We start from the raw sequence: 26,104 nt of genomic DNA, 5'->3' as shown, positions 1-26,104 counted from the left end.
CTTCAATAGTGATGTTATCATATCATAAGCTGATACTGCACATGACGGCAAAATGATAGCCCTGATCCCTCTCCCTGAGATAACAAACAGCATCACAGGGAGTACATAGAGCATATAAGAATTTACAAAACACGGCCACGCAAACAAACGAAGTAACATTGTAATCGGCAACTATCTAACCAATATGGGAAATGAACGCAAGAAATTAGTTATTGCAACCCTTTGAGCCCCACGTTGGGCGCCAAAAAGGACTGTTGTGGTTTGGCCTCAGCCAGCAACAAAGAACCACGCAGCTGCTCGCGCAACTCCCACAGCTGTGGAAAAAAAGAAATCATCAGGGCCAAACTCGTGAGTTAAAATAATGCAATGTAACAGAACAGCAAAAGGAAAGATGAAAACGCGATTATAGTACTGCCGCAAAGTGCACCGACCAGACCCGCACCTCCGCAGCCCACCCCCAAGTGGCGACTGCTCTCCTCGCCCCGGCTACCTCCTCTTATAGCTCGGGCATGGGTCACCTGGGATGGAATACCTGCCCCCTGCCGGCTCCTGGGGCAAATTAACCCCATCCCTGCCGGAACCAGGACAATAGCATAATAAAAAAGAGCCATGCATGCCTGATTAATTTTTCCACAAAGAAGGATAAAAAGGAGCAGTAATACAGACATATAGTGCATAGTCATGCTTTCCTATTTGAAATGACTAGGGGTGATAAGGGATGACAGCTTTGTAAGGCAAACATTTGATCCCGATTCTATTGAAGATGCACTAAGTTTTTCTGGATGCTTTGGGTCTACTGTCTTCAGTATTAGTATTGGTTTCCATTTTCCTTGTCATGTTACAGCCTAAAAACTCATGTCAACCAATCTAGAAAGTTAGAAAATCTCAGACAAATACACTACATGTACTTCATGTCACCTGCAGTTAAAACAGAATAGGGTCAGGTAGCAGAGAGATAAATACAGGTTCTTTGAGATTATCATTTGTGGGTATAACTTCAGAAATGCCTTAATTTGCAGCCTCTTATTTCACTGGAAGTGAATGGTAAAACCTGTCTTGGTTTTGCTATGGCTTAGTCATTGGATTTTATGCTTCAGAATAGCTGTAGAAAATGCCCACTGAATGACAAATGAGGAACTTGTTAGATATTTAAGTTAAAAACAAAAAATAGAGAATTCTACTTCTGTGAAGCAGAGCTCCTACTGATAGATTGTTGTGTCTGAGTTGAGGTGCCTTGTAAGAGCTTTTCTTAAACAGGGGCATTTTTATGTAAGGCTTCTGTCTGCTGTTTTGCTGTACCTGTGAGTGCAGGTTGGACTATAATACTTTACACTTTTGCTTTGGTTTCTATGCAAGTTTTATATGGGTATATTTATAATGAAGTCAGTGAAGCTGCTCATAACAGATACCACATTAACCAAAACCAGAAATGGGGCATTTTCTCTACAGTGAAAGTGAAGACAACAGAGTAATATTACATCCAAATCAAAGTAACTCCTTTAAATTTGACAGCTATTTCCATGCATTCCATGTGTGTCTTCCTCTGAGATAGCAAAACACTGGAATGTATAGATGCACAGAACAACTTAAATATACATATCTCAGTCAGTGTGAAAATGGTCTGTGTCCTTACCAGAAGCAATGTGTTGAAATTTCAAAGTCAACTTGTGTTTTCAAGTCCTCTTTTCATTCTCTAAATTTTCTGAGGCAGGCAGGTTTCCCTTATTAAAATACAACAGAAATCTATGGTAGTTATGACTTTTTAATTTCATAGGAATTTTACTTCTTTTAAGATAATCCTTTCACAGCTTACCTCTACTATAGAGTTGATTTTTTTTTTTTTTTTAAAGTGAAACCTTTGTTTCTGTCCCCCAGCCTTTCTTAAAAATTATTTTCATTTTCCGGTGGGAGGGAGAAAGGTGTTTGGAGATCTATATAATCAGGATTGGAAACTTTATTTAATCCGTCTGACCATGCTGTACATCTGCACTGTTCTTCTGCCAAGACCCCTCAATCAAAATGCACTTTTAGTTGCTTTTACCCTAGTTGTGCTCAAGGCTGGTAGCTGAAGTCTTCATGCCTGCGAGCGGCAGTTTTGACTCTGTGTCTATACAGTTCGAGCACTCACAGCTTCAGCATTGCACCGTGCGTTGGTGGCAGGAAATGATCAAAGTAGAAAGTATGTGAAAGGTAGGTTTAGGAGAAATGACTAAGCTGCAGTTCAGGTTTGTTTTTCTAGTGAAAATAATAAAAGAAGCTGTAAAATTCAACAGACTTCAAATTGCATCATTCTCTATGTAACGTGCAATCTTTACACGCTCTGGAGTTTGAGGGAAACATTTTGGAGGTCTTCAGTAAGACTGGTGGTTTAAGATTCCTTGGAGGGAGAGGAAAGCTTCCAAGTTATCCCAACCTTTCTGTGTTTGCTCAAGCCATAGAAAGTAAACAGTACCAAGTTCTACATCGTTGTATGCAACTGCAGTAAAACTGTTCAAAGAGTTCAACTGAATCACACACAATGCTAGTTCATGGCATGATCAAGTTTTAAAAGGAGTATGGTGCCTTTTAAAACATCGATCGGTGAGCTTCTATTTTGAAATTGCTAAAAGAGATACGGCAACTTGATTGTAGGACTAGCAGAAAGAGTTCAAAATGCTTTTTGCTAGAAAACATTGGCAAAATGTAATGTTTCTGTGGGAATATGTTTCAGTGAAATTTCTTCCAAAAAGGCCAACTGAATTTAAAAAAAATCTTTAGAAGCTAATTTCATTTTCCTTAAATTTCAGGAAGTAAAACTAGAAGCAAAAGACTTCAATTTTCTCAAAATAGGATGCAAAACAGTGGTTTTATCAGAAACATTGAAACTTTGGTTTTGCTCCATTTACAAATGACCGAGAGTTTCTCACAATTAAATTTGAGAGCTTGACAGAAAAGCACTTTGTTGTTGAAGGATTTCACATTTTTCTTGTCGAAACAACAGGATATTTTAAATTTAATGATATGAAGGGAAATATAGCATTTGATCATTTGGTAATTTAACGTACCTTATCAACTAAGTCAGTTTTAGTGCTTTGTTGATAAGTGCTTTTTATGTATTGCCTAATGTCACTGATTTATTACTTCAGGGAGGGTCATGTACATTTTTTTCTGCACGTGTTCCATTCCAGTTTTTAAGCGTGTGCCAATAGAAATACAACTGAAAGATAAGTGGTCAAGGAGCAAGTGTTGCACAGAGGAAGGAGACAGCAGAAGCCATGCGAATGTCTCGATTTTCATAAACACATCTACTCCCTACACTTAGGAGTGTCTGAGCGCACCAAAAAACAACCCCCCCCAAAAAAAAGCATCAAAAGTGTTCTCAAAATTGTGACATTCTTTTAGGATATGTTACTTTTTTTTAATTTTATCATTTTAAAAGGAGGGTTGGCTTCCTCATTATCTTTATGAAGACCGAAGGCACGTCTCAGCAGGGCAACCTTGCAGATGGGAGAACTGGATGCTGAGTATGGATCCTTCACTGCGTACGTGTGTGGCACAAGGTCTTCCCATAGGGAGGAAAGTTTTTGCATCAGTGCTATTAAGATGGGAAGTGGGGGATCTGGTATGTGGTATTTCAGAAAAAAACCCCACGTGATCTTTGTCTCCTTATAACTGTTGATTTAAAGCTTGAAGAAGATTAATGTTGTTTTCGTAGATCCCTGTGAAGTCATCCAAATGGAAGTGCTCTGAGTTTTAAATGCAAATTTGTGTCATTTCCCTGGGCATCAGCAGGTTGTAACTTGCTTTTGTACTTCAGCACTCTGGCATTTTTGTCCAAAACCACATTTTCTCTAAAGTCACTTACCTTTACGCTATACTCTGTTAGTTTATGTAATTCAGACAGCTGAGGAGGGGGGAGCTCAGCCCAATTTTTAACAAGCTTGAAGGAAACTAAAAATGAGAAGGTTGCGTTGGCAACAAAAATTTTATGGTGCTGTCACCTGGCTATATTGCAACTCTCTACATATCTGTTATTTGTTAGTCAAATAATTCAGAGTGACAGCATGTCATTTCCATCCATTCTTCCTGCTATCCCCCAGACGGGCAAGGTGAATTCAAGTAGTTCATTTTATATGAAGTAGTGACCAGCATTTGTCCTTTGTGACAACCAGTAATCAGACATTGTATATTAGGCCATTGTATTTACACAGAAAAGCATTTAGGCTTGACCTTATGGTGTAAACTAGAAATAAAGTGTTTTAAAGCAGTATAATTCAGTAATTTCCTTCATCATTTTGCTCTAAATGTCTAAGGGGGAAATGTTCTGCCTTCCAGCATGTTTTTGCAGAGCCTGAGCTAGGCTTTACTGGTTAGTCTTCAAAAAAGATTTGTGTGTGTGGCTATGAGGAAAGGCACCGAATATCATGTCTTACATTATTTTCTGAAAAATAATACTGGCCTAATTTGGGCAAATGTTAGCGTAAGCTTCTTGCAGATGTTGCTGAGGTCCAAGTTGACCGTAGCTGTAGCTATAGTTTACCATGTAGACACACTCACATACATCTTATATAAATTGTTTTTATTTTTTTTTCCCTGTTTAGTGTTTTTGCCCTTCTTTACTAGATCAGATACATTTTTTGGTGTTAGAAAAAAATTAAAGCTCATATATTGCATTGTATTCAGTAACAGAGAGTAACTCCATGCATAGTCCACATGTTTTAGTGTGAGACACTTCTGACTCCATCATTTACTGAGGGATGCTCATGTGTTTGACAGTATTAATTACTTTTTTTCCCCTGTCTCAGATCTAAAAGCTAATGCTGACATACTAATTTTAGAATTGTTTCTGGTATGTTTATACAAATTTACAGTTTGTAGTTAAGGAAGCCAACTAATGCTGTAGATCAGCAAAATTGCCCTCAAGATGAGGGGCAGGGGAGTGACATAAACTAGAAAAAAGCTGGGGCGGTAAGGAGATCAGAACTTTTTTTAGCAGAAAGCAGTGTAATATCTGCCTCAGAACTAGCTGCAAAACTTAGAGAAAACAGTAGGAAAACCACTTAGTAAATGTTAAAATACTAGATTAGTACAATTACTAAAAAGTAAGTATGAAATGGGTGTAACATTGAAAAATATAGATACCAGTGTCTTCCAAGGTTTTTGTTTAGATCTGTTCGGACAAGTTATTGAAAAGTTTGGGGTGTTTTGAGTGACTTTTGTGCTGTTCTGTATCACACTGTCAAAATTCAATTATTCATTTTCAGATTTTTAATGAAGGCTTACATAATAGCTCAAGACTTTTTTTAATCTTCCCTTGTTAATCTGATTTCCAATGCACTACTCCTTACCTCGTTACACTCTGTTTTGTCTGATTGTTAAATAACTACTTGTAAGGCAGAAACGTTTAATTGAAGACACCTTGTTAAATTCAGTCAGCTGAGTGCTCAGAAGCTCTGTATATGCTTCTGTTTTGAAAGCTAAGCACAACACGATGACTGCCAGGTTTTGTCTGCCTTGAGCAAATATGCGGTATAGACTGAGTTAACTGAGCTTGAGATATTCTGTAATGGTAGTCCCAGAAGTATTGGCTCAAATTAAGATCAAAATTCTTCTTAAGGGATGGCTCTACGCTCAAAATGTTGTTACACTGATAGTTTTGTTACAACTTCAGTTTTTTCTTTCATCTCTTTGTCATGTGTAATTTTCTTCAGAGTGAAATATTTTCTAAAAGTGGTTGATAAATCCATCACATAAAACAGTTTCCATGCTTGTGTTGCTGTATTTTGTTACGAAGCATGGCATAATGTTTTTGGAACTTCTATTTCTTTGTCCTGTTTTTCTCTTTTAATTATATGAAGCACATTGCAAGATATTTATAGTCCTTTTTGCTTTTAAATATCATAGAGCAGTCTGCTCTTAATGGTTTCAGGACATGTACCGTCCCCTAGCTAATATTACTTTTTCTAGACAGTTGGTCTTTCTGTATGTGCTCATCCACATACTCTGCACGTTATCTGTTGTATCCTTTTTTGTTCAATTAATAATTTGTTGACTCCTTGGTTATGCTGATAAAAGATACTGTCCTCCTCTTTCAAAAACTGCCGTTTACAAAGTTTCCCGGCACACTTACCACTTTTAGCTGGATTAAGAGAATTGTTGGTGGTATGTTTACCTAAATTTGTCCAGCTAATGAGAAGCTGGAGAGAACGTGAGACTTGAAACTGAATTACTGGCTTTAACTGAAAATCTCAGAGGCACTTGGTTGTCATGTCTCTGCTTGTACTTGGAAAAATAATTCCTGGAACTGCTTTTAATTGTTGTTCTGGGAACTGGGACTGTGTAAGTCAATTAGAAATGAAACTGCTAAAAAGCTGTGACAATCTGTTTAATTGTTACCATAGTAATTACATAAATAAATTCTCTTTACTGAGATAGGCATTTTGTGACCCAAAGGTTCTTCTGAAGAAAGTAAGTGCTTGAGTAGCTGTTTTGCTGCTGGGTGTAATAATTTCTCATATATGGAAATAAATATAGAAGTGTTGTTCTTAATACTGTGTGATGTCAGTTGGTGTAACTGACCTTTAAAGCATCTCTTTTGAAGTGTGTACTGAAAAAGTCTTCACGTTGTAGTGTTTTCACAGTTTAAGGTTGTTGATATAGTTACCTACCTCAAGATTTTTGGTGGGACTTCTTATTGATGACTGATATATTATCGTTTCCAAGAGTCAAATGGTTCACATCGGGTGGGGTTTTTTTTGGTATTGTCTGTGATTTTTTTGTGCTGAGAGGGGGGAAAACTGGTATCAGTTCAGTTTGTCTTGTGAGACTTCTGGCTTTCGCCTAAAAATCTTAGGAAGTTTTGTCCAAGAATTAGTGATGGATATTGAAGCCTGGTTACTCCGGGGAGCTAGGCAATAAACATGCTAATTACTTTAGATACAGATTGTTTCTATAGCACCACTGCCAGTGCAGACCACAGATCCATCTGGAACAGGCTCGTAGCAATTGCTTTGGGGAAAATGCATGTGCAGGACAAGCGTACAATGTTATTTTCTTAGATAACGTTCAGTAAGAAATACGTGTAAGGGTTATTGTATTCTGCAGTGCTTTGTGGACCTGCATATGCAGTTCCTTTTTTTTTTTTTTTTTTTAAGTAATGTGTATTTTTCACATTCACAATGTTTTGTAGACGTTACTTCCATAGCTGAACGCTCGGGCTGTATGAAAAACTAGTTGTTTTTCACTTTCAGTCCTATTGCCTGATAATTTAGTTTGGTGACTCTGGTAATCCATGAGCTAGTATACTGGCATAATAACTCTGTTTTTTTAGTTTGCTAGTAATTCTTTAAACTTTGACTTTTAAGCGTGGAGGTTTTTTTTATTTTTGCTTATATCATCATTGATTATTACAGCTCTTTTATCATCTAGTCACATAAAGTCATGAGATCTTTTTGCAGTGAGTTTATTTTTCTTAAAACTGCATAATTATGTGATTCTGGCAGCCTTCTCCTCCCTGCCCCTGCCACATTTCCCTGTCTTTGTGAATGTTAAACAGCAGCGGTTCCAGTAGAGAGCATGAGACTTCACTAATAACCTCTCGCCACTGTGAAAATGGACCATTTATTCATACTTTCAGTATCTGTTGTTTAGTCAGTAGCTGCATTCCCATCTGCCCTATGGCAGCACTTTCTTTAAAGAGCCTTACCTGAAGGGGCCTGTCAGTGCCTCTGATAGAGGAGAAACCTGGGGATTTGTGAGGCATGACTTCCCTTGCGCTGCCCTGGTACTGCCACTGGAAGGTGGTGTCTCATGTCATCCTCCAGCTGCTCGTTTCTGTCTCTTCATGTAACATAACGCAAACGCTTGTGTTGCTGTAAGGTGAACTAGATAGGAGAGCTGCTCTGAATGTAAAACTAAGGCCTCCTGCCAAATGTGTTTAAATAAAACAATAAAAAAATCTCCAACTAAATAAAAACCACAACAGCAACAAAACCACAGTTCCCTGGACCAGATCTCCAACTCTGCTGACACAAGAGGGGCTGGGGATAGCGGGGAGGATGGAGCAGGTTGATGGAGAAGTTTGGGACTGTGTCTTTTGGTGGAATACTGGCTTGTACTGACTTAGAGTATTTGTGTAGTTAAGGCTTTAACGTGCTGAATGTTAACTCCATAGTTACTCAGCAGGCCTTTTTTTTTCTGTATGGAATGTGCTGTAAGTTGTGTGAGCCTTGAGCAGAAAAACTGCTGAATAAAGTGGTGCAAGAGCCTACTGCAAGCCACATGATAGCAGTCTTCCCAGGGTCATCCTGAGTAGTTTAAACAAAATAGTTGGATAAAAATGTAGTTCTGCTTGTAAAGTGTCTTTCAAAACTCTTTTCAAAGCAATTTTTAAAAAGTTAGTCTCACAGGCTTGGCAAAGATGACCATGGTTCACTTTTCCCTTCAATGTTCAACTGGTGATTGGTTTGCACAGCTACAAAGCAATAGCTGTGTCAGTAATTTCCCTATTTGCAGAGTATTATCATCAAGTCTTTGTAACATTTTTGAACATACCAATAGTATTAGTCAGTATGTTAACACAGAAGGTCTATCATCTTTATGGTTAAAATTTAAGAACTTCAGAAAAAAAGGGAAGTTACTGGAATCTCTGCATTGTCTTTAAATTTGTTTCACTTCTTAATTTAGCTCAACTCTGCTGCTGTTTTTAAGAGCAGCTATCACTCCAGATATCTTATTGTGCCTGTCAACTGTTTGTCTTGCAGTGATATGCTTCTTGAGCGTTTTTTCAACTCTTCCCACACCTTCCCGTAATTTTTTTGGGAAGACATGTCTGTGGTGGGCGTCTCAGAATTTTGGTGGCTGTTTTCACGTGCATCCTTCTCCATTGCTAGGAAGCATATCTTGATAATGCTCTTGTATCCTGCAGTGAGGTGGCCCCATGGACCTTTGCCGAGAGACCCTGTTAAACATAGAGAATTGGTTAATATAAAACCATTTGGTGAAGAGCAATTTTGGGAGTAGAGGGGTTGAAAATTGTGGTATTGATTATTCTGAAACAATGTCTGAATTCTACCAAGATTTGCCAGGTCTCTCCAGAAGCCTGTAAGGAAGACTAGATTATCACAAAACTGTGAAGAGAATGGATTTGCAGTGTCATTTAAAGCGGCACAAGTTTAAGATGCATACCCAAACTGTGGGCTGTGGCAACCTGGCTTTCCTTCTCTAACTGGAGAGATTTGAACTTCTTTTTCGCTAGGCCTTCAAATAGCTTTTGATAGGAAATCTCAGTTTCTCCCATTAGAGATGCTTGATTTCATATAAGTAAGTATCTATATTCACCAGAGACTGCCTAAATCTGTTCCGCGTTTCCACAATAGGTCCTGTGTGCCAGACCAGTAGCAGTTACACTTTTTTTCTGGTGCAATAACTAGTTTATTTTTAAATTTTATAAGAAACTGGAACATGAGAGAACTGAACTTGAAAATTCCAAACAGGCTTCAGTCTAGGACACTCGCTTTAAGGTCAGCTGCTAGTGTGCTTTGTGGCAAGGACTTCAAATAATCAGTTTTCATGATTTGTATGTGTATGAGTATGTGCTTGTCACTTCCTCTCTAGTTTATGACTTTCTAAGCCTTTTGTGCGAGGAGGAAAAGCCCATCAAAATACTGCTCTTAAATGGCCCAAACTGATTAACAGTCACTGTTTCTTTTCTGCTTTTTTTTTTCCTGTGCGTACTATGCATTTAGATAAAAGGAGTTCCTCACAAAGCTTGATGAGTGTTACCTGATTTTCAGTGCTAGAGATGAGTACAGTAGGAATAGGACTTGTATTAAACATAAACTTGCTCTAAGGAGTTAAAAGTAGTTCTGTCAGTCTTCTTATATGAATTAAACCATTAACACTGCAGTTGTTAATGTTTTTCTTTATAAATTTTGTAAGAACAAGCCCTAATAGGAACATAATTTATGTAACAAAACTCATATGTATGAAATTAAAACATAGTCTTTAATCTTACTGTTTTTTCATGGCAAATACTATTTAAATTTAGACTGTGAAATATATTTTGGTTTGGCAGGCCTAAATTATTTCAGAATTCTGAATACTAATTGTCACGTGAAGCTTCTGAAAATACAATTACAAGTAAAAGTCAACTTTCTGGGTGTGCAATTCTGTTATGGGAAAGAGGGCTGGAAATAGCTCGCCCTGATCCAGTCCTTGCAACTTCCTTTCCAAAGCTGTCAATTCTAAATAGGGTTTGTTTTGCCTTGCAAAATTACAGCCATCTTTTAGCATATTATGGAGAAGAACATTCCACAGAGTTCACAGAGTTCACAGAGTGGTTAGGGTTGGAAGGGACCTTTGGAGATCATCTAGTCCAACCCCCCTGCCAGAGCAGGGTCACCTAAAGCATGTTGCACAGGACAGCGTCCAGGCGGGTTTTGAATGTCTCCAGAGTGGGAGACTCCACCACCTCTCTGGGCAGCCTGTTCCAGTGCTCCACTACCCTCAAAGTAAAGAAGTTCCTTCTCATGTTAAGATGGAACTTCCTATGTTCAAGTTTATGCCCATTACCCCTCGTCCTATCACTGGGCGCCACTGAAAAAAGACTACTCCCATCCCCCTGGCATCCTCCCATTAAGTATTTGTAAGTATTAATAAGATCCCCCCTCAATCTTCTTTTCTCTAGACTAAAGAGACCCAAGTCCCTCAGCCTTTCCTCATAAGAAAGGTGCTCCAGTCCCCTAATCATCTTTGTTGCCCTTTGCTGGACCCTCTCCAGCAGTTCCCTGTCTTTCTTGAACTGGGGAGCCCAGAACTGGACACAGTACTCCAGATGCGGTCTCACCAGGGCAGAGTAGAGGGGGAGGATGACCTCCCTCGACCTGCTGGCCACACTCTTCTTGATGCACCCCAGGATGCCATTCGCCTTCTTGGCCGCCAGGGCACATTGCTGGCTCATGGTCATCCTGTTGTCCACCAGGACTCCCAGGTCCCTCTCCACAGAGCTGCTCTCCAGGAGGTCAGCCCCCAACCTGTACTGGTGCATGGGGTTATTCCTCCCCAGATGCAGTACCCTACACTTACCCTTGTTGAACTTCATAAGATTTCTTTCTGCCCAACTCTCCAGCCTGGCGAGGTCACGCTGTAAGGCAGCACAGCCTTCTGGCGTGTCAGCCACTCCTCCCAGTTTTGTGTCATCAGCAAACTTGCTGATGGTACACTCTATCCCTTCATCCAGATCATTGATGAATATGTTGAACAAAACTGGGCCCAGTACTGACCCCTGAGGGACACCACTTGTTACTAACCTCCAACTAGATTCATTTCTTAATGCCATGTATTGTATTGACTGATTTAATAACTTGAGGTGATGTTGATTATTTAAAAAAAAAAACAAACAACCCCAAAACCAGCAAACAAAAAAACCCCAAACCAAACCAAAAAAACCCCAAATAACTTGGCATTGAGATAAACACTTCATTAAAGTTTATTGTGGACAAAGAACTAAAACCTAAAATTCAATTAGGAAATTATTATAAAGAATAAAAACATAAAGCAATAGAAAAAGACAAAAGCAGTTTTTAAAATAGTGCGAACTGCTAATTAGCACTGCTGAGAGTAAAGCTGCTGAGGGACTTCCTTTGTAGTCAGTGGAGTACACCCAAACCCCAGGGTAGCTGTTCCCCGTATTTAAGGATTTAAGTCTTTTGTTTAATCTTTTCATGGAAACCAAAGTCCAGCTAAACATGTTGTTGGAACGGAGCTGATGTAAAGATCAGGAAGCTGGGAAGCACCTGTGTGTCCTGTAGTTTCCCCATAGCCAAATAAAGATTAACCAACAAGAAAGTCTGCCTGTTTTGTCCATAAAAGGAGCTTTCAGAGTGGGAAAAATCACTGCAGATGCTCATGATGCAGGTGTTGCTGCAGGGGAGGATCCTGCAGAAGCTCCCTTAATGAAGCCCTGCTTAATTCACAGACTTTAGCGTTGCAGAGTTATACTTCGCCCTGGGTAGTGTGAGAGAGGACCCAGTCAAATTCATTCTTATTCTTCATTCTGACGCCAGTGGCTGTTTGACCCTGAGAAATATTAGGCCTTAATTGCTTTCTCCTTTTTGGACTAATAAAATGGGGCCTCTCTAGCCATCACAGGGAAGTCTCAGATGAAAAGCAGCATTTCACTTGATTAGTAAAATGTATTCTGTTGATGTAGCTAGTAACATTAATTACTGAGCTTTAAATTAAAGTAAAAACTGCAAAACTACTTTCATGTGAAAGGAATGCATTGGAGGTGACCTGTTAACCCAAAGTGCTGCTTAAAAGCTTTACAAAGCAATATAAAATTTGTAAAAGATAGTGTGAATAATGTTGCTTTAGAAACAAGTTACTGATAAACATTTCTGTTAGATAAAGCTGGACCTGGGGGTTAAAGTTCTTTTGTGGCTATTACTTAGAGGACTGGCAATTGGCTGGTTAATGACATTATATTTTGATTATTTGAGCTAGACGTAAATTGTTGAATACCAAGTAGTGGGACTAAAAGTTTGAGTTAAACTAAGTTAAACTAAGAGTTAAGTTAAACTAAGAGTTTGCCCTGATAACCTTGAAAACTCCCTGCAAGCTGCAGATTGCGCTTCAGATTCACGAAACAGAAGTCTTTTTCATGTTTAAATATAAAGAACGGAGGCAAGGTTGTAATTAAACCCACCAATTTTGCAGTGTGTGGGGTAGATACATTTGAGAAAACTCATCTCTGTGTATTTCTGCATAGTAGTATACTTGCGGCTTTTTGCGAGGCACCAGTCTCATCGGCGTAGCACTTACTTCTCTTCTCCATCTATGCGGCTGTGCATTTGGAAAGCTACCAGCAAGAGTGGTAGAGGTCCCTGGGAAGAGTGCACGGAGGACTTTAGATGAAGTTCTCTCAGCTGTAAGGTGGAAATTGTGAACAGCAGAACGCTCTCCTTAAATTTCACCGGGTCTGAAAATTAAATAAACTCTTCCTTCTGCTCATGGAACTGCAGCGCTAACAAAGTTCCTGCAGTCGGGGTAGGCAACGCGACCATGAATTTACCCAAGGGCACGTGTTGAGTCAGTGGTTTCACACATCCCTCCATCGCTGATGCTGGCTGGTCTGCGCTGCTGGGGACCAGCTGGGTGACAACACTCTGTTTATCTTGACACATTTTTAACCACAGTGTCAGTTAGCATTTGAGGGAGCCAAAAAAGATGTATCGGACTCGCTGTGTCTTGCTGCTTGGTCTCTATAAGTAGATGTTTCTACACAAAGAATATCCTCTTGGTAACTATTTCTGCTAACTGATGGCAAGCAGTAGTAGGTTTCATAAATTTCTGTAGGGTAAGGTTTTCCACGCCAGTCAGCTGATTGAATGGGTTGTTGTCAGTAAACGCAGGACATCTCGGACTACCCATTTCCTGCTTTGCTCCCAACCTTCGTGGTGTTGCCGCTCTGACTTTCCTTAATGCCTGTTCTGGCTCTGCTAGTGATTCTCTGCAGAGGTGGCTTAAATCTGGTTTTGCTTTTTCTGTTAACTTTCTGCTAGTTTAGTGCATCAAATTGACTTATGTGGAGGTTGACTGTCAAGGCTGGCAAGTAGAAGAGGAGGGGTGGAAATGGTGCAGAAGTAGGCAGGTCCCTTCCATAGGTAGCAAGCTGATGTCCCCTCTCACCTTATCTAATGAAATCGCACTCTGTGTACTGAAAATCAGAGCAGGGTTGAGAGAAGACCTGGAACTGCTGATCTCAAGTGCTGACTTCAGAAATAGTAACTTTTGCTTCTGTTTCTCGACCTCTCATTCCCCTTATCAACCCCTTTTCCTCCTACTGATGCTTCATTAAAAACAATACTTTCCCAGTCATTAATAGCTAAAATGGGAAATGAATGAAGCGGGATTCACTCTTAGTCAAGGAAGGAGGAGATGTTTCAGCAATGAATTAGTGATTGCTCTGGGAAAGAAACTTTGATTCTTCAGATCCTAGTGAAACACTGATGAGAATAATAAAAAGGAAGAGGCCAAGTGACCGGAAGAATGAGAAACGGAGAACATCATGTCTCTGCATTTCCAGCAAAGAGCTGAAAGAAGCAAATGGCAAGTGCATGCACTCCTAAGTCCAGGGGAAGATGATGCAAACCAACCGGAGAGCTGATCTGGTTGAGAAATGATGGAGAAATAACTATGTGGTTATGAGTCAGTAACCAATGTTTTTCTGTTATGGATGGAACAGCTCCTGTATTGCCAGAATTGTAATTTAAAAATTACACAATGTGAGACATTGTAAATCTCAAGTCACCCTCATCTTGTTACTCTGAATTTTTAGTTGATGCACATGAAAAGGGTTTCTTTTTTTAGAAGTAAGGCTAAATGAGGAAAGTTTTAATTCTAGTAAATCTAGCCTAGTTTTTCTAGGCCTTTTCTTAGTGCCTTAGCCAGGGTGATGAAGCTTGCTTTACATGTGTGCTGTGCTCCTGTTTGTTATTGTAGCTACAGATTTGTCATCTGTGCCATCGTATTTTAATATTAGTATCACGCATTTGTAGCATCAAATAAACCTCAGACAATTGGACAGTGTATTATGTACAAAGTGTTGAGCTGATTGATTTTTACTGCTGTCTTTTGGGAGATCATTTGGAGGAAAACACTGAATGTTTGGTTCTTCGCACTTCATTCCCAGTCTTAAGGACACTGCTTTCCCCCTGAAAAAGCAGATATTTGCTAATCAAATGTTCTTCTGTTGCTTCTGGACTTCTGATGCTGCACTGTTGGAAGGCAACATTGTGCTGAAGGATGAGTCTCCTGTTGAAAGAAAATAAAAAAAAAACCAAACCAGAAGCCAGCAACCCCGTGTTTTCAAAATTAATTATAAATACGGTGCCAAAGTGTTTTCCCATGCAGTCTTGCTGTCTCAGCATAATTCTACTCTGTACGTGACACACAAGCAGCAAAAGCCTGAGATTTTGTTTCTGCAAAACTGCCATTATTACTAATGTCAGCAGTAGGATTAGTATTGCTTCTGCCAGAACCTTCTCCATTCCACTTACATCCTTTCTGCATCGCCTCCTACCTCAAGCTCTCAGTAGGTTCAGACTTCTTCCAGCTTCCGTGCCTAAAGCACTGATAACTGACCTAAAATCAAAATGGGTTTTGTTTTTGGCCATGAGGGCAGAGACTTAATGCATCCAGAGTGACTATAACTCTTGTCAGAGGTAGCTCTGGAACATGATACTGCAGAGATCAAAATAGTCCCCAGTGCAGTTAGATGAGTTACAACCGTGTTTTGTGTAGATTGCTGTCCATTCTCCATTGTGTTCCTTTTATTTCGTATACCCCTATTATTACAATTTCAGCTTATTTTTCTTCTCTGTCTCTGAAGTGTATATGTGAAATATTGGGTAGATGTCGTAGCAGAAATGGATTGACACTAGGTACAGCTGTAACTTTCAGTTACCAACAAGTTGTTGTTTTGTGTTGTTTTTTTGAAATGTGACCTTTTACGTATTTTCTCGTATTATTCGCTCTTCTTTTCAGGAATGGCTATTTAATAGGAGACTCTAGAATACAACTATATCTCAACACTGCAGTTGGCCTGTGTCTAATGGACCACTATTGAAACAGAAAAAGTGGTGTATTTAATAGTTAAAGTTTGCCAGTTAAAAAGTTAAGAGTTATCTGGCAAAACATGAGCATTGTGAAGTATTTCAAAGCGTTAATCTTCTGTTTAGGATCGTATTTTGGGGGTTGTTTTTAGAGAAGAAGGAACAAAATCCATCCAGTGCGGTTGTCTGTTCTCAGTGAAATGTACTGTTACTGTCGTTTCTCTAGGGGTCACCTCTGTTCGATCTTATCAAGCAGTCAAAAGAACGAGAAGGCCAAACTGATCAGCCTGAGCCCACTTCCACTCTCAATCTGCCTCTCCAACATAATCACACTGCAGCAGACCTGTAAGTGGCATGCGTGCTTGAGGTCTAGTAAAATGGGAAGTTAATATTGCCCTTAATATTTGAATCCACTTGTATTCTGTTTTCCTACTTGTTAGGCTTGGTACTTCAGTTATGTCAAACTGTTGTATTTGCTGCTGCTTATTATACATGTAAATTTAGCTAAATCAAATTCTGAAATGTTTTTTTCCAAGCCCTATCAAACTTGTACTTGCAAACTGTTATCTTACTTGCCTGGGAATAAATAAGTCCTTTTATGAGGTATTTAATCAATAACTTGAATTTTTAATTCCTGATGTGGGAATGACAGGTTATGGTGGCAATTAATTTCTTTTAATGGGAGAAGAGGGAAGAGTTCCTGCAAGTATTATTCATAAAAAATTGTTCCTTTATCCTGTGATGTTAAGTGCTTAATATATGTTGAATCTCCAGCTATCTTTCTCCTGTGAGATCTCCTAAGAAGAAAGCATCTGGACCTCATGCAAGTGGTACTTCCACTCCAGATGCTCAGCCAGCTGTGACCCCCCAAACACAGAAACCACAGAAATCTACCTCCCTCTCTCTGTTCTACAAAAAAGGTTTGTTACTTCCGTATATACTGAAATTGCAAAGTTATCTTTTGTTATTTATCCTTTTTGGGGGTTTGGAGCTCAAGATTTTTTAAAAGGTTATAATAGAATCTGTAGTAAACACCGTGCAAACCCTCAGCTGCCTCTGGAGAAACAGTAAAACAGTGCCAGCAGGTTAATGCGTGCACTTTACACGCTGCAAGTTCGAACCGAAAACTTATCTACAGATTGTGAGAATGGCCATATGTGCTCAGATGGAGGGTTCTGCTATCATAGCATTCTTTTTCCAGCAGTGACCATAAATAGACGTCATGGAAAGCTTAAGAACTGGGCCAACTTATATGGTGCTTCCCCTGAATGCTTTCCCAAGCTCTGACTTTCGCCAGCTCAGGGTTTTTCCTGAGCCTTTTGAGATGTGTCTGCTCAGTAGATTCACATTCCAAATACTTGTTCAGACTCTTTTTGAATCGACGTGGACATACATGAACAGCATTGTTTGCTGTGGACTTCTGTGTGTCCACTGCCTGTTGTATGAAGTATCTTTTCCATTTATTTTGAATCTGGCTTCTACTACCTTCCTTTGGCTCATGGTCTTTGTAGTGGGAGATGGAGAACGTTCAATTGCTGTCCATTCTCCATTGTGTTCCTTTTATTTCGTATACCCCTATTATTACAATTTCAGCTTATTTTTCTTCTCTGTCTCTGAAGTGTATCTACTGGCCTATCTTCGACTACGTACCCTGTTCTTTCGGCTTCTCTCTGAACATCCTGACCTGGAACCCTTGATCTGGACCCTCTTCCAGCACACGCTGCAAAATGAGTATGAACTTATGAGAGACAGGCACTTGGACCAGGTAACATTTAACAAAAAAGTTCAAAATTTTTAAAAATACTTTCCTGAGCAAAATGTTCCTTATACATCCTTTAGTCAATAGAAGTTATTTCTTTATTGACCACTCAAAGGAAAAATGAAATTAGAGTGAAGTCTATCACCTCAGTTTAGGTACTGGCAGTTACTACGGGGTCCTCAAATACCATTTATGGCTATTTTCAAAATAATGAAGACACACCAAATTTTCTAACAATTTACATAAAAAATATTGATTTTCTTTGGGAAGACAACATGTGTGGCTGATAAATGTTTTGTTATTCTGCTCTAAAATTGCAGCATGTGAAATGAGTTTGAGAAAATACCATCAGATCCAATCAGTTGATTGTCATACAGAAGTGGAGGGAACAGTAGTCGACTTTTGCTCTGGAAGTTCTTATGAAGTTGCGTTGCATGCTAGTTTACAGACCACAGTCAACACTAGAAAGCTCGTCAATTGGTTTCTTAATTTGAAATGGAGAAGCTTAATTAATTTTCTCATTCCCAGTTGTCTTGTCTTGTTTCTTTAACAGATCATGATGTGTTCCATGTATGGCATATGCAAAGTAAAGAATGTAGATCTTCGATTTAAAATAATAGTTTCGGCATACAAGGAGCTTCCCAACACAAACCAAGAGGTATGGAGATTCTTTAATGTTATCCCTCCATAAACATGTTAGAAACTAATTGTTTCTCTCTGTTTGTCTAAAACAAAAACCCAAACTACACCTGAACATACAAAAGAAAACTTCTGCTTCACTGTATCTCCATTTTATGGAGGAGCAAACTGTCTCTAATACTAAATGTCTCTCTAAACATCTTGCACAAATAGTTTGGTAACTCTCCTCAGAAAGCAAACTTCATTCCAATTTTTACTTAAAGATGCTAAATAATGGGTTATGATTCTATTTGGAGACCGGATGAAAGATTCAGGTCTAGTGCTAATAGGATTTTCAAAGACAACCCAAGTTCCCCTTAACTTAGAGTTAAGGGAAGGGAAGCAGATAACTTTCTGTAGAAGCTTTCAATAGAAATAAGTTATCAAATAGATATGTATAGTTGTATATCAAACAGATACGTATGGATTAAAGTTGTAGGCTTAATTCTGACACTAAGAAGCTCCTTTCTTTGTTAAGGCCTTACTGTACTTAAATCTTTGTACAAAATGATAATAAAATCAAACAATCAGGCAGTTAAGTAAACTGCAGGCATCCTTTTAGTAGCAGAATTTCTCAAAGAGTGTATTTCTGCATCTTGGCTAAACTCCAGAGTTACGTCTCCAAGCGTAAAGAACTATTCTATCCACATCAAGTCAGTAATTAATTTTTTTTTAGCCTTGCAAGGTGTGCACAGTAGCAAAGCCCCTTTTTGACAATTGTATGTGTGAAAGCTTAAATTTGGAAGATGTGAAAGTACTGATGAACTGGGTTCTCACTAAGGGTTAATTAAGTAGGTGCCTCTACTGATGTTCATACATGTTCGGAAAAAAAGAAACCATTTGAAACAGTTCTAAATAGTGGTTACAATGGCTCACATGCAATACAAGTGCCATCTTAGCTTGTATCTAACACAGATTTTTTGAATGGCTTTATGAGTTTTTATGTAAAATTGATTTTTGGTTTTTTTTTTTTTTTTTTTTACTGTGTGTGATTTTCTCCCCCTCCACAGACCTTCAAACGTGTTCTTATCAGGGAGGAACAGTACGACTCCATTATAGTCTTCTACAACTTAGTGTTTATGCAGAAGCTGAAAACAAACATTTTGCAGTATGCCTCCAACAGGGTAAGCTGCTAGTTGTGTTTAGTATTAATTATTTAATAGACTAGGAGTATAGAGACAATAAAACCTTATGATTATTTTATTATTTTTATAGCCTCCCACTCTGTCACCTATCCCACACATTCCTCGCAGCCCTTACCAGTTTTCCAACTCTCCTCGGCGTGTCCCTGCTGGCAATAACATCTACATCTCACCCTTGAAGAGCCCATATAAATTCTCCGACGGGTTTCAGTCGCCCACAAAGATGACTCCAAGGTCTAGGTAGGTGGTTGACAAGCATTTCTTTGACTAAATTAAAGGAATTTTAGGGATTTTAGTGGAAGCAAGTTAGAAAACTGCAGTCTAGTTTGTCCGTAGTCCGTGGTTCTTATATCTTTTCTGGTTAAAAGTTTGTGTCCCGTATTTGGAATCTTTAATCATCTTTGAGCTCTTTTTTGTTTCAGTTGAGTCAGTGTGCTCAAGGAGATTTGGGTTGGGGTTTTTTTGTGGGCTTTTTTTGTTTGTTTGTTTGTTTCGGGGTTGGTTTGTTTTTTTTTTTAAATAGTCACATCCAAGAGGGGGTTTCTGACCTAGTTGTTTAAATGTTTTTGGCTTTGAGTCTGGATCACACTTCTGGAAAAACATAGATGAGCTTTGTACATTTGTTTAAAGAGAAAATACTTTTTTTGGAACAAAATGGTTCAGAGTATTTAGTTGACTGAGCAGAACATTTCAAACTGTTGGTCACTAGTTCTTTGAAGACAAGGATGACAGCAGATGTGCAAGTCTCCAGTGGGCTTTTCAAACTAGGATCAAGCGAGCCTCATTGCATCTGGGCCACTGTGTGCAAAAGTTAGAATATTATTGTATATTTTAGGTTGAAGTCCTGCATGGTTTCAATTAGCAAACACATAAATGTAATGATGAAAGGATGATTATCTCAGTACCCAGCACAGAAGTGTCTTCCTGATGATAAGGGGCAGACTGTGGGGGCCTCTGATTCTTCGAGCCACAGTTTCTTTTCTGTCTGTGTGGTACGGTTGATTTGGTGATTCAGCATTCGGTGGCCCAAAGAGAAACGTGACCGGTCTCAACACAGTAAAGCGTAGTATGGATTTGCACTATAAATGCAGAGAGAGGGGAAGAGACTTTGTTAATGTCTTATGCTAAGCTGTGCAAATTAGTGGATTCTTCTATCATTGTTAAATGGAGCTTAATCTTAAATACTTCTCTTCTTCATTTGGCAGAATTTTGGTGTCGATTGGTGAATCATTTGGGGTGAGTTTTAACATTTTTAATGTCTGGTCTTGAATACACATAACTTTTGGAGGAATGGAGATACCTTGCTGACACCTGTAGAACTGGCCAGTTAAATGTCTCTAATTTAATGTGGTATATTATGGAATCTGTAAGCACAAATATTACAGGGGCGTCCTGTTAACTCCTTTCAAATATCTAGACCTCACTTTTAAATGTCTTGCATTTCATTTTAGTTGCTTTGAATGAAGATAAGGGTTCTTTAAACTGCGGAATTCTAGAATTCCTGATTTATTTTTTTATTAGTGGATGATCTGGAAAATTTGAGTACTGTCAGGATTTATAGGTAACCCTTTCCTTATTTTCTTGAAATTTCAGACTTCTGAAAAGTTTCAAAAAATAAATCAGATGGTGTGCAACAGTGACTGCCAGCTGAAACGCAGCGCAGAAGTAAGCGCTGCTCCTAAGCCACTGAAGAGGCTGCGCTTTGATATAGAAGGGCAAGACGAAGCAGATGGAAGGTGAGGGATTGTTCTTGGCTTTTCTGTAATCTTACATATATTTGGTTCTCAGGGCCTTCCGTCCCAACTTCTTCCTGACATCCTGACTTCTATTCATTTGTGAACTTTAGTAAATACATTAAATGAGAGATGGTACCATAACACTTCTCAATGAGACGCTTTGATGTCAGAAGCAAGGATTTATTCAGTGCTTATACATCCAGCATCCCAGCGTTACTGCTGAGTGCTGAGCCATGCTGTTGTCTTTAGTCAGTCTTTTAAAAAACAAACCCCAAATTTCTTTTAGACATATGAGAAATCAAGCAACTCTGGAGTTTACTGTGGACAAAAAAAGAGTTTGCATCTTTGTAAGAGAAGGCGATACCAGTGAAATGAACTAATCTTGATTTAAAGTTAGGTTATGAGGATAAAAAGGGGCTCTTTTTTTTTTAAACTTTTGCTTAACCATCTGCTTTCTCTCTGCAGCAAACACCTACCCCAGGAGTCCAAGTTCCAACAAAAGCTTGCAGAAATGAGTGAGTATTATTTTTTTTTGTTAACTGCACAGCAGTGAGTGCCTTGGATAAAACAATTTGTGCCCGCTCAGATGAAGACATTGTTCAACACTGATGTCATTTCGATAACATGCTTAGTTTTTTGTACTTGCACCACTTCATCTTGAAAATGCAGGTTAGAAAATGGAAATCCTCAAAAGCCTTTTTGAGGGTGTTAAATGGCACAGCAGCGTAGAAGATGCTTTATTACATGTGAATAAGAAAATGAGCATGACACATTCTTCCTAAACACTAGAATTTTTGAAATGGAATTAAATGCTTGCCAAGGCCTTCCCTATTTGTTGTAATGACAGACCCTTAGCTGAGAGCTTGCAGGTAGAAATCAGTAGTAATTGGCAGCAGCATTTAGTTGACCAGAACACCTTTTTAGTTGATTACAGTGTAGTAACGGAAAATTATATACACAGAAAAATGGTATGTGATTTTGTACGTTGCTTTGCTGTCTTTCATAGTAAAATGCCTGAGACTGCTTTTTCTTCTACTGGAGATCAGCATTTCTTTCAGATTTTATGGGATCACTTTTCTGTTTTTCAAATGAAAGTCAAATCTAGCTCACGAAAGGCAAAACAGCCCCGTCCCCACATCCGAGTTGTATTTTCCACTCCTGAGAAGGAACACGCTTGGTCTGACCAGGCATTCTCACTCTCTGGTAGAGTCTCAGCTCTGCAGCTGAGCAGATTTGCATTAAAAATTCTCACCTAGCAAGTGTTTCCTCATCACGATAGGAATGAGTATGGATCCAGGCACCTCTCCTTTGTTTTAGGGTAGGGAAAATGTTTTGGTGTTTACTTGTGGCAGAGGTTAAAGAGGGATGTTATATCTCACGTCCAGTTGTGATAGTGTGTGTCACTGGAGGGAAAAGGGCATTTCCTGGGCAGGCCGGCTCTGGGATGCGGGCACTGCTCAGCCACAGCATCTGCCTGGCAAGGAGACGAGATGCCGAGGTGATGCAGTCCACCTGCCCACCGTGAGGATGAAAACAAAGTGATGGTACAGAAGCCATGAGAACTTGAGTGAACAGGGGGAATGAATTTCTTAACGTGTGTGAGATCGAGCGAGAATTGCTGAAGCAACTCAGAACTGTTTATTTTAAAATGAGGGATTTGTTTTATTTAGAATAGTGTACTTCTATTGTGTCATGGTAAATTTTTACAATAAATAATCACGTCCAAAGTAATTCCGAAGACAGTATTTAATTTCGTTCTTATTTTGTGGTTGTTTTTTCTTTTTTTTTTTTTTTTTTTTTTAGCATCTACTCGAACAAGAATGCAAAAGCAGAAACTGAACGATGGAAACGATACCTCAGCCAGTGAAGAAAAGTGAGATTCTTCTCAGGACCAGGGGCTGCACTGCAGACCCTCCTAGATTGTTTTTGTTTTACAGCCTTCATTAACTGAGTTGCTTTTTTAGTTGCTTTTTATTCCGAACTGCTAGTTGAAAGCATTTGGACTTTTAAAAATGTTTTTCATGATACTTTGCCTTTTGATGTAGCATATATACAACGTAAGCCACTGAATTTAATTTATATATTTTTTTGAGTATTTTAAAAACAGACTTGGAAGGTGTTTTAGTTTCCTATTGCAGCATTACTGATTTAAGCCAATTCAGTCTACTTGGATTGAATTTTGCTGTCTAAAGACAAAAATGTTAGCTAGAATGATTTGAAATGCACTAATTTTGTTTCTTAGCTTTCAGTTTTTAGATTGTCATTACTTGCAAATTTTGAAAATGAGGGGCCAGATACTGCAAAGATTTCTGTCTCTGTATATAATTAGCGCATCAAATTCCCATTAACTTAAACTGCACAGCAGTCATAGACCTTGCAAAGTCAGGGCCTCATGTCAGAAGTCCAACCTGAATTCAAAGCGAGCTCATTATGTAGCCGTACTACTGAAACCAAGACTTAGCGTTTTGTAGTTTTCCTTCCCCAGTTCTCACCCCAGTGTAATTTGGGAGGGCGGTTACACTTTCCATCAGTTTGAATTTCATGGAATATGAATCCCACAGAGATTCCTGCCAGAAGCTGAAGCTTCTTCCCATGTGCAGAGTACTTGATGTATGTGCACTTTCTTATCTTGGAAAATCTCATTATTAAGAAAAAAGAACCCCAAACGTACATCCCACCTGGTACGCATAAGACTTCAAAAATTCTAATGGTGTAGAATTTGTTTGATTTCTTCAAATTTTGACCTCACTGTAGCCAAGCCAAATAGCTTGAGGAACGGGCACCAAACCTGTTTCCCGTAGCTGAAAGGTGCGTGGCTCCAGTTGGGTTCCAGGTAGGAGTAGCCTGGTCTCTAAAAGCACGGGGTACCTCCCATTGCCCTTCCTGCCGCCGCTGCACAAACGCTGAACTTGATGAGCCCACGTTGGGAAAATCAGTCTGCCTTATTTTACTGAAAAGGCAGAATTTAATAGGCAACTTGTGAACTGTTACAACTACACAAAAAAACCTCACAAAACAACAACCCAAACAACAACAAAAAATACCTAACTCAAAACTTTTTTGGAAGTTACTGATTCAGATACTGGAATTTTTCTTGCAATGACAAAGGCTTTGCAAAATACCCAGTTAAGGAAAGCACATGTTTTACTTCCACTGGATTGAGATTTCAGTAAGTAAATGAAGTTCTACTTTAACATTACCCATTTTAATGAAATTAAGCTTTCGCAGCTACTTAAATTAAAACAGTTATAGTAGAAAAGCATGCTATTCATTACACAAACATTTTAAAAACCGCATCTTCTCCGGGTAGCTTATTTAGAAATGGTTTAGCTGAACCTAGAATACTTACACTAGTACATAATGATCAGTTCTTGTGTTGAATGGAAGCTAATCCCAGAGTTACCAAAAATTCTATGAACAGCACACTGATTTGTGAATGAATTTTAAAATAAAATTGAGTTATTTTTTTAGTCTCAACATGGCTTCAACTTTCTTCCTGAAAAATGTACAGAAATGTTAGAGTACCTTATGTTTATTTTCTCACTTTTTGCAGTTTTACAGACAGAATGTATGTTGACATTGGGGTACACTGACTGTAAGGTCCATTACAGCCGTTGAAGTTCTTCCATGATCCTTTGGCCAGAGGGGTGACGTTAGAGAGTCCAGTACCTAAGCAGATCTGTTATTTCTTTACTGTGACAACGTATTTTTTTGTTCAAAGAGACTGAAGGCTTTACATCAAATGTATGATAATATTTTATACAACTAATCAGTTTCTCTTAAGATAAATAAAATAGCTTTTAAAAGAATGGTAGTTGGTAATTTTCTTTTATTAGATGGGAAGTTGATTTCATATGGCAATGACGTCCTCTGTATCACGCTTCCACCGTGATTCTGCAGCTGATACAAGCAGAGGTCAGAGGCGCTTGAGGCAGTCCTTCCGAGAAGCTGGTGTCCGCCTTTAGGAGCGTTCCCATCATTTCACCACCTTGCTTTTCATCATCAATTCTTTTGCTTTCAGAGTTGTTGAAAACAGCTCAGGATGTCAAAAAACCTGCGTAAGCCACTGTGGCTTTCGGGGCCAGGTGTCTGGCTGTAGGCACATCAACCTCACGGCTCCCTGTCCTTGCTTTCTCAGAGTCCATAGGTGCCTGTGACTCATGACTCTGCTGAACTTGCAGAGCTATTTATAGCTTCAGAGTTCATGGCAATGATTAGAGCACAGAGTGCACTGGATGACTTGCCAGTCCCTGTCCCCTCTGAAAACACATTTTCAGAGTCTATTTTTAAGCAGATACATATGCAAATAAATGTGTATTGAAATGAAAGGCTTTTTGTCAGATTTGGAAATCTTACTGTGTTTGGGAGTACCTTTCTTCCAGCGAGACCTTGTTGTAGTCAGAATGGGTTAGAATACTGAAGCTGTTTCAGGAAAAAAAGAAAATTGGAATTCAGAGCAGAAGAGCTGAGAGAAAACGGGACGGGCGTTTCAGGTGCCTGATGGTGCGGATTGCACCACTGATCAAACTCTCCTCAGCACAGCGAAGAAATGTGCGTTTGCAGAGGAACCTTGTCTCTACCGAAGCTGTTACGCGTAAAATGAGGTCATGTGAAATGCATCTCGGAGGCCCATTTCTCTCCATTGAGGCTAAGAGGAGTTTGACCTCTTGGCTTGGCTGCGTGGCCATCTGGAGACGGCCGAGCTGCCTCCCAGCCTCTTCTCCACATGCTGTTTGTTCTTCTGTGCCACAGAAGACACCTGCGTGTACTCAGGTACAGGAGTGGCTGCAGGAAGACACCTTTGCCAAATGTGAAACAGCTGGGGAAGATGACAGCTGTGTGATGCTGGTGCAAAGTACCAGCTGAAATACTTTAAAATGTAACAAGTACACTGGCCATAATGTACATTTGCTTCAGAAACAATTCTTGGTGTTTTGAGAACAATTTTATTAATCATTAAGTGACTAGAGCGTTAATTACTTGGAAAGGTAGAAATACACTTAGGCAAATTCTTTAGCTCTTTTTTTTTGCAGACTCTGTTTCCATTCTGCTTACAAATACTTTATCTGGTGGAGGTTATTTCCTGAAGGACACAGTCTTAAAAATACCTCTCCGAAATATTATCTCTGTTTTAATTTCTTTTTTTCCCACACTACACAGCCAACTCAGTTTACAAGTGTCAGATCTTCTTCACTT

General features: G+C 39.1%; 1 protein-coding gene across 1 annotated transcript in view; it reads left to right on the top strand.

Annotated features, from left to right (window-relative positions):
- The window catches only part of RB1 (retinoblastoma 1), an 87,215-nt gene extending 64,115 nt beyond the window's left edge, over window positions 1-23,100 (top strand). Inside the window, exons 18-27 of the mRNA XM_009879614.1 lie at window positions 15,820-15,938; window positions 16,368-16,513; window positions 17,213-17,358; window positions 17,906-18,010; window positions 19,041-19,154; window positions 19,246-19,412; window positions 20,378-20,408; window positions 20,766-20,908; window positions 21,374-21,423; window positions 22,712-23,100. Of these exons, the coding sequence (XP_009877916.1) occupies window positions 15,820-15,938; window positions 16,368-16,513; window positions 17,213-17,358; window positions 17,906-18,010; window positions 19,041-19,154; window positions 19,246-19,412; window positions 20,378-20,408; window positions 20,766-20,908; window positions 21,374-21,423; window positions 22,712-22,785 (1,095 nt within the window). The 3' untranslated portion in view covers window positions 22,786-23,100. The remainder of the gene's footprint in view (window positions 1-15,819; window positions 15,939-16,367; window positions 16,514-17,212; window positions 17,359-17,905; window positions 18,011-19,040; window positions 19,155-19,245; window positions 19,413-20,377; window positions 20,409-20,765; window positions 20,909-21,373; window positions 21,424-22,711) is intronic.
- Window positions 23,101-26,104: the final 3,004 nt, after the last annotated feature.

The sequence above is a fragment of the Charadrius vociferus genome, unplaced genomic scaffold (assembly GCF_000708025.1).
Source record: "Charadrius vociferus isolate BGI_N301 unplaced genomic scaffold, ASM70802v2 scaffold482, whole genome shotgun sequence".
NCBI lineage: Eukaryota > Metazoa > Chordata > Aves > Charadriiformes > Charadriidae > Charadrius > Charadrius vociferus.
This window is presented reverse-complemented; position numbering and strand designations above follow the sequence as displayed.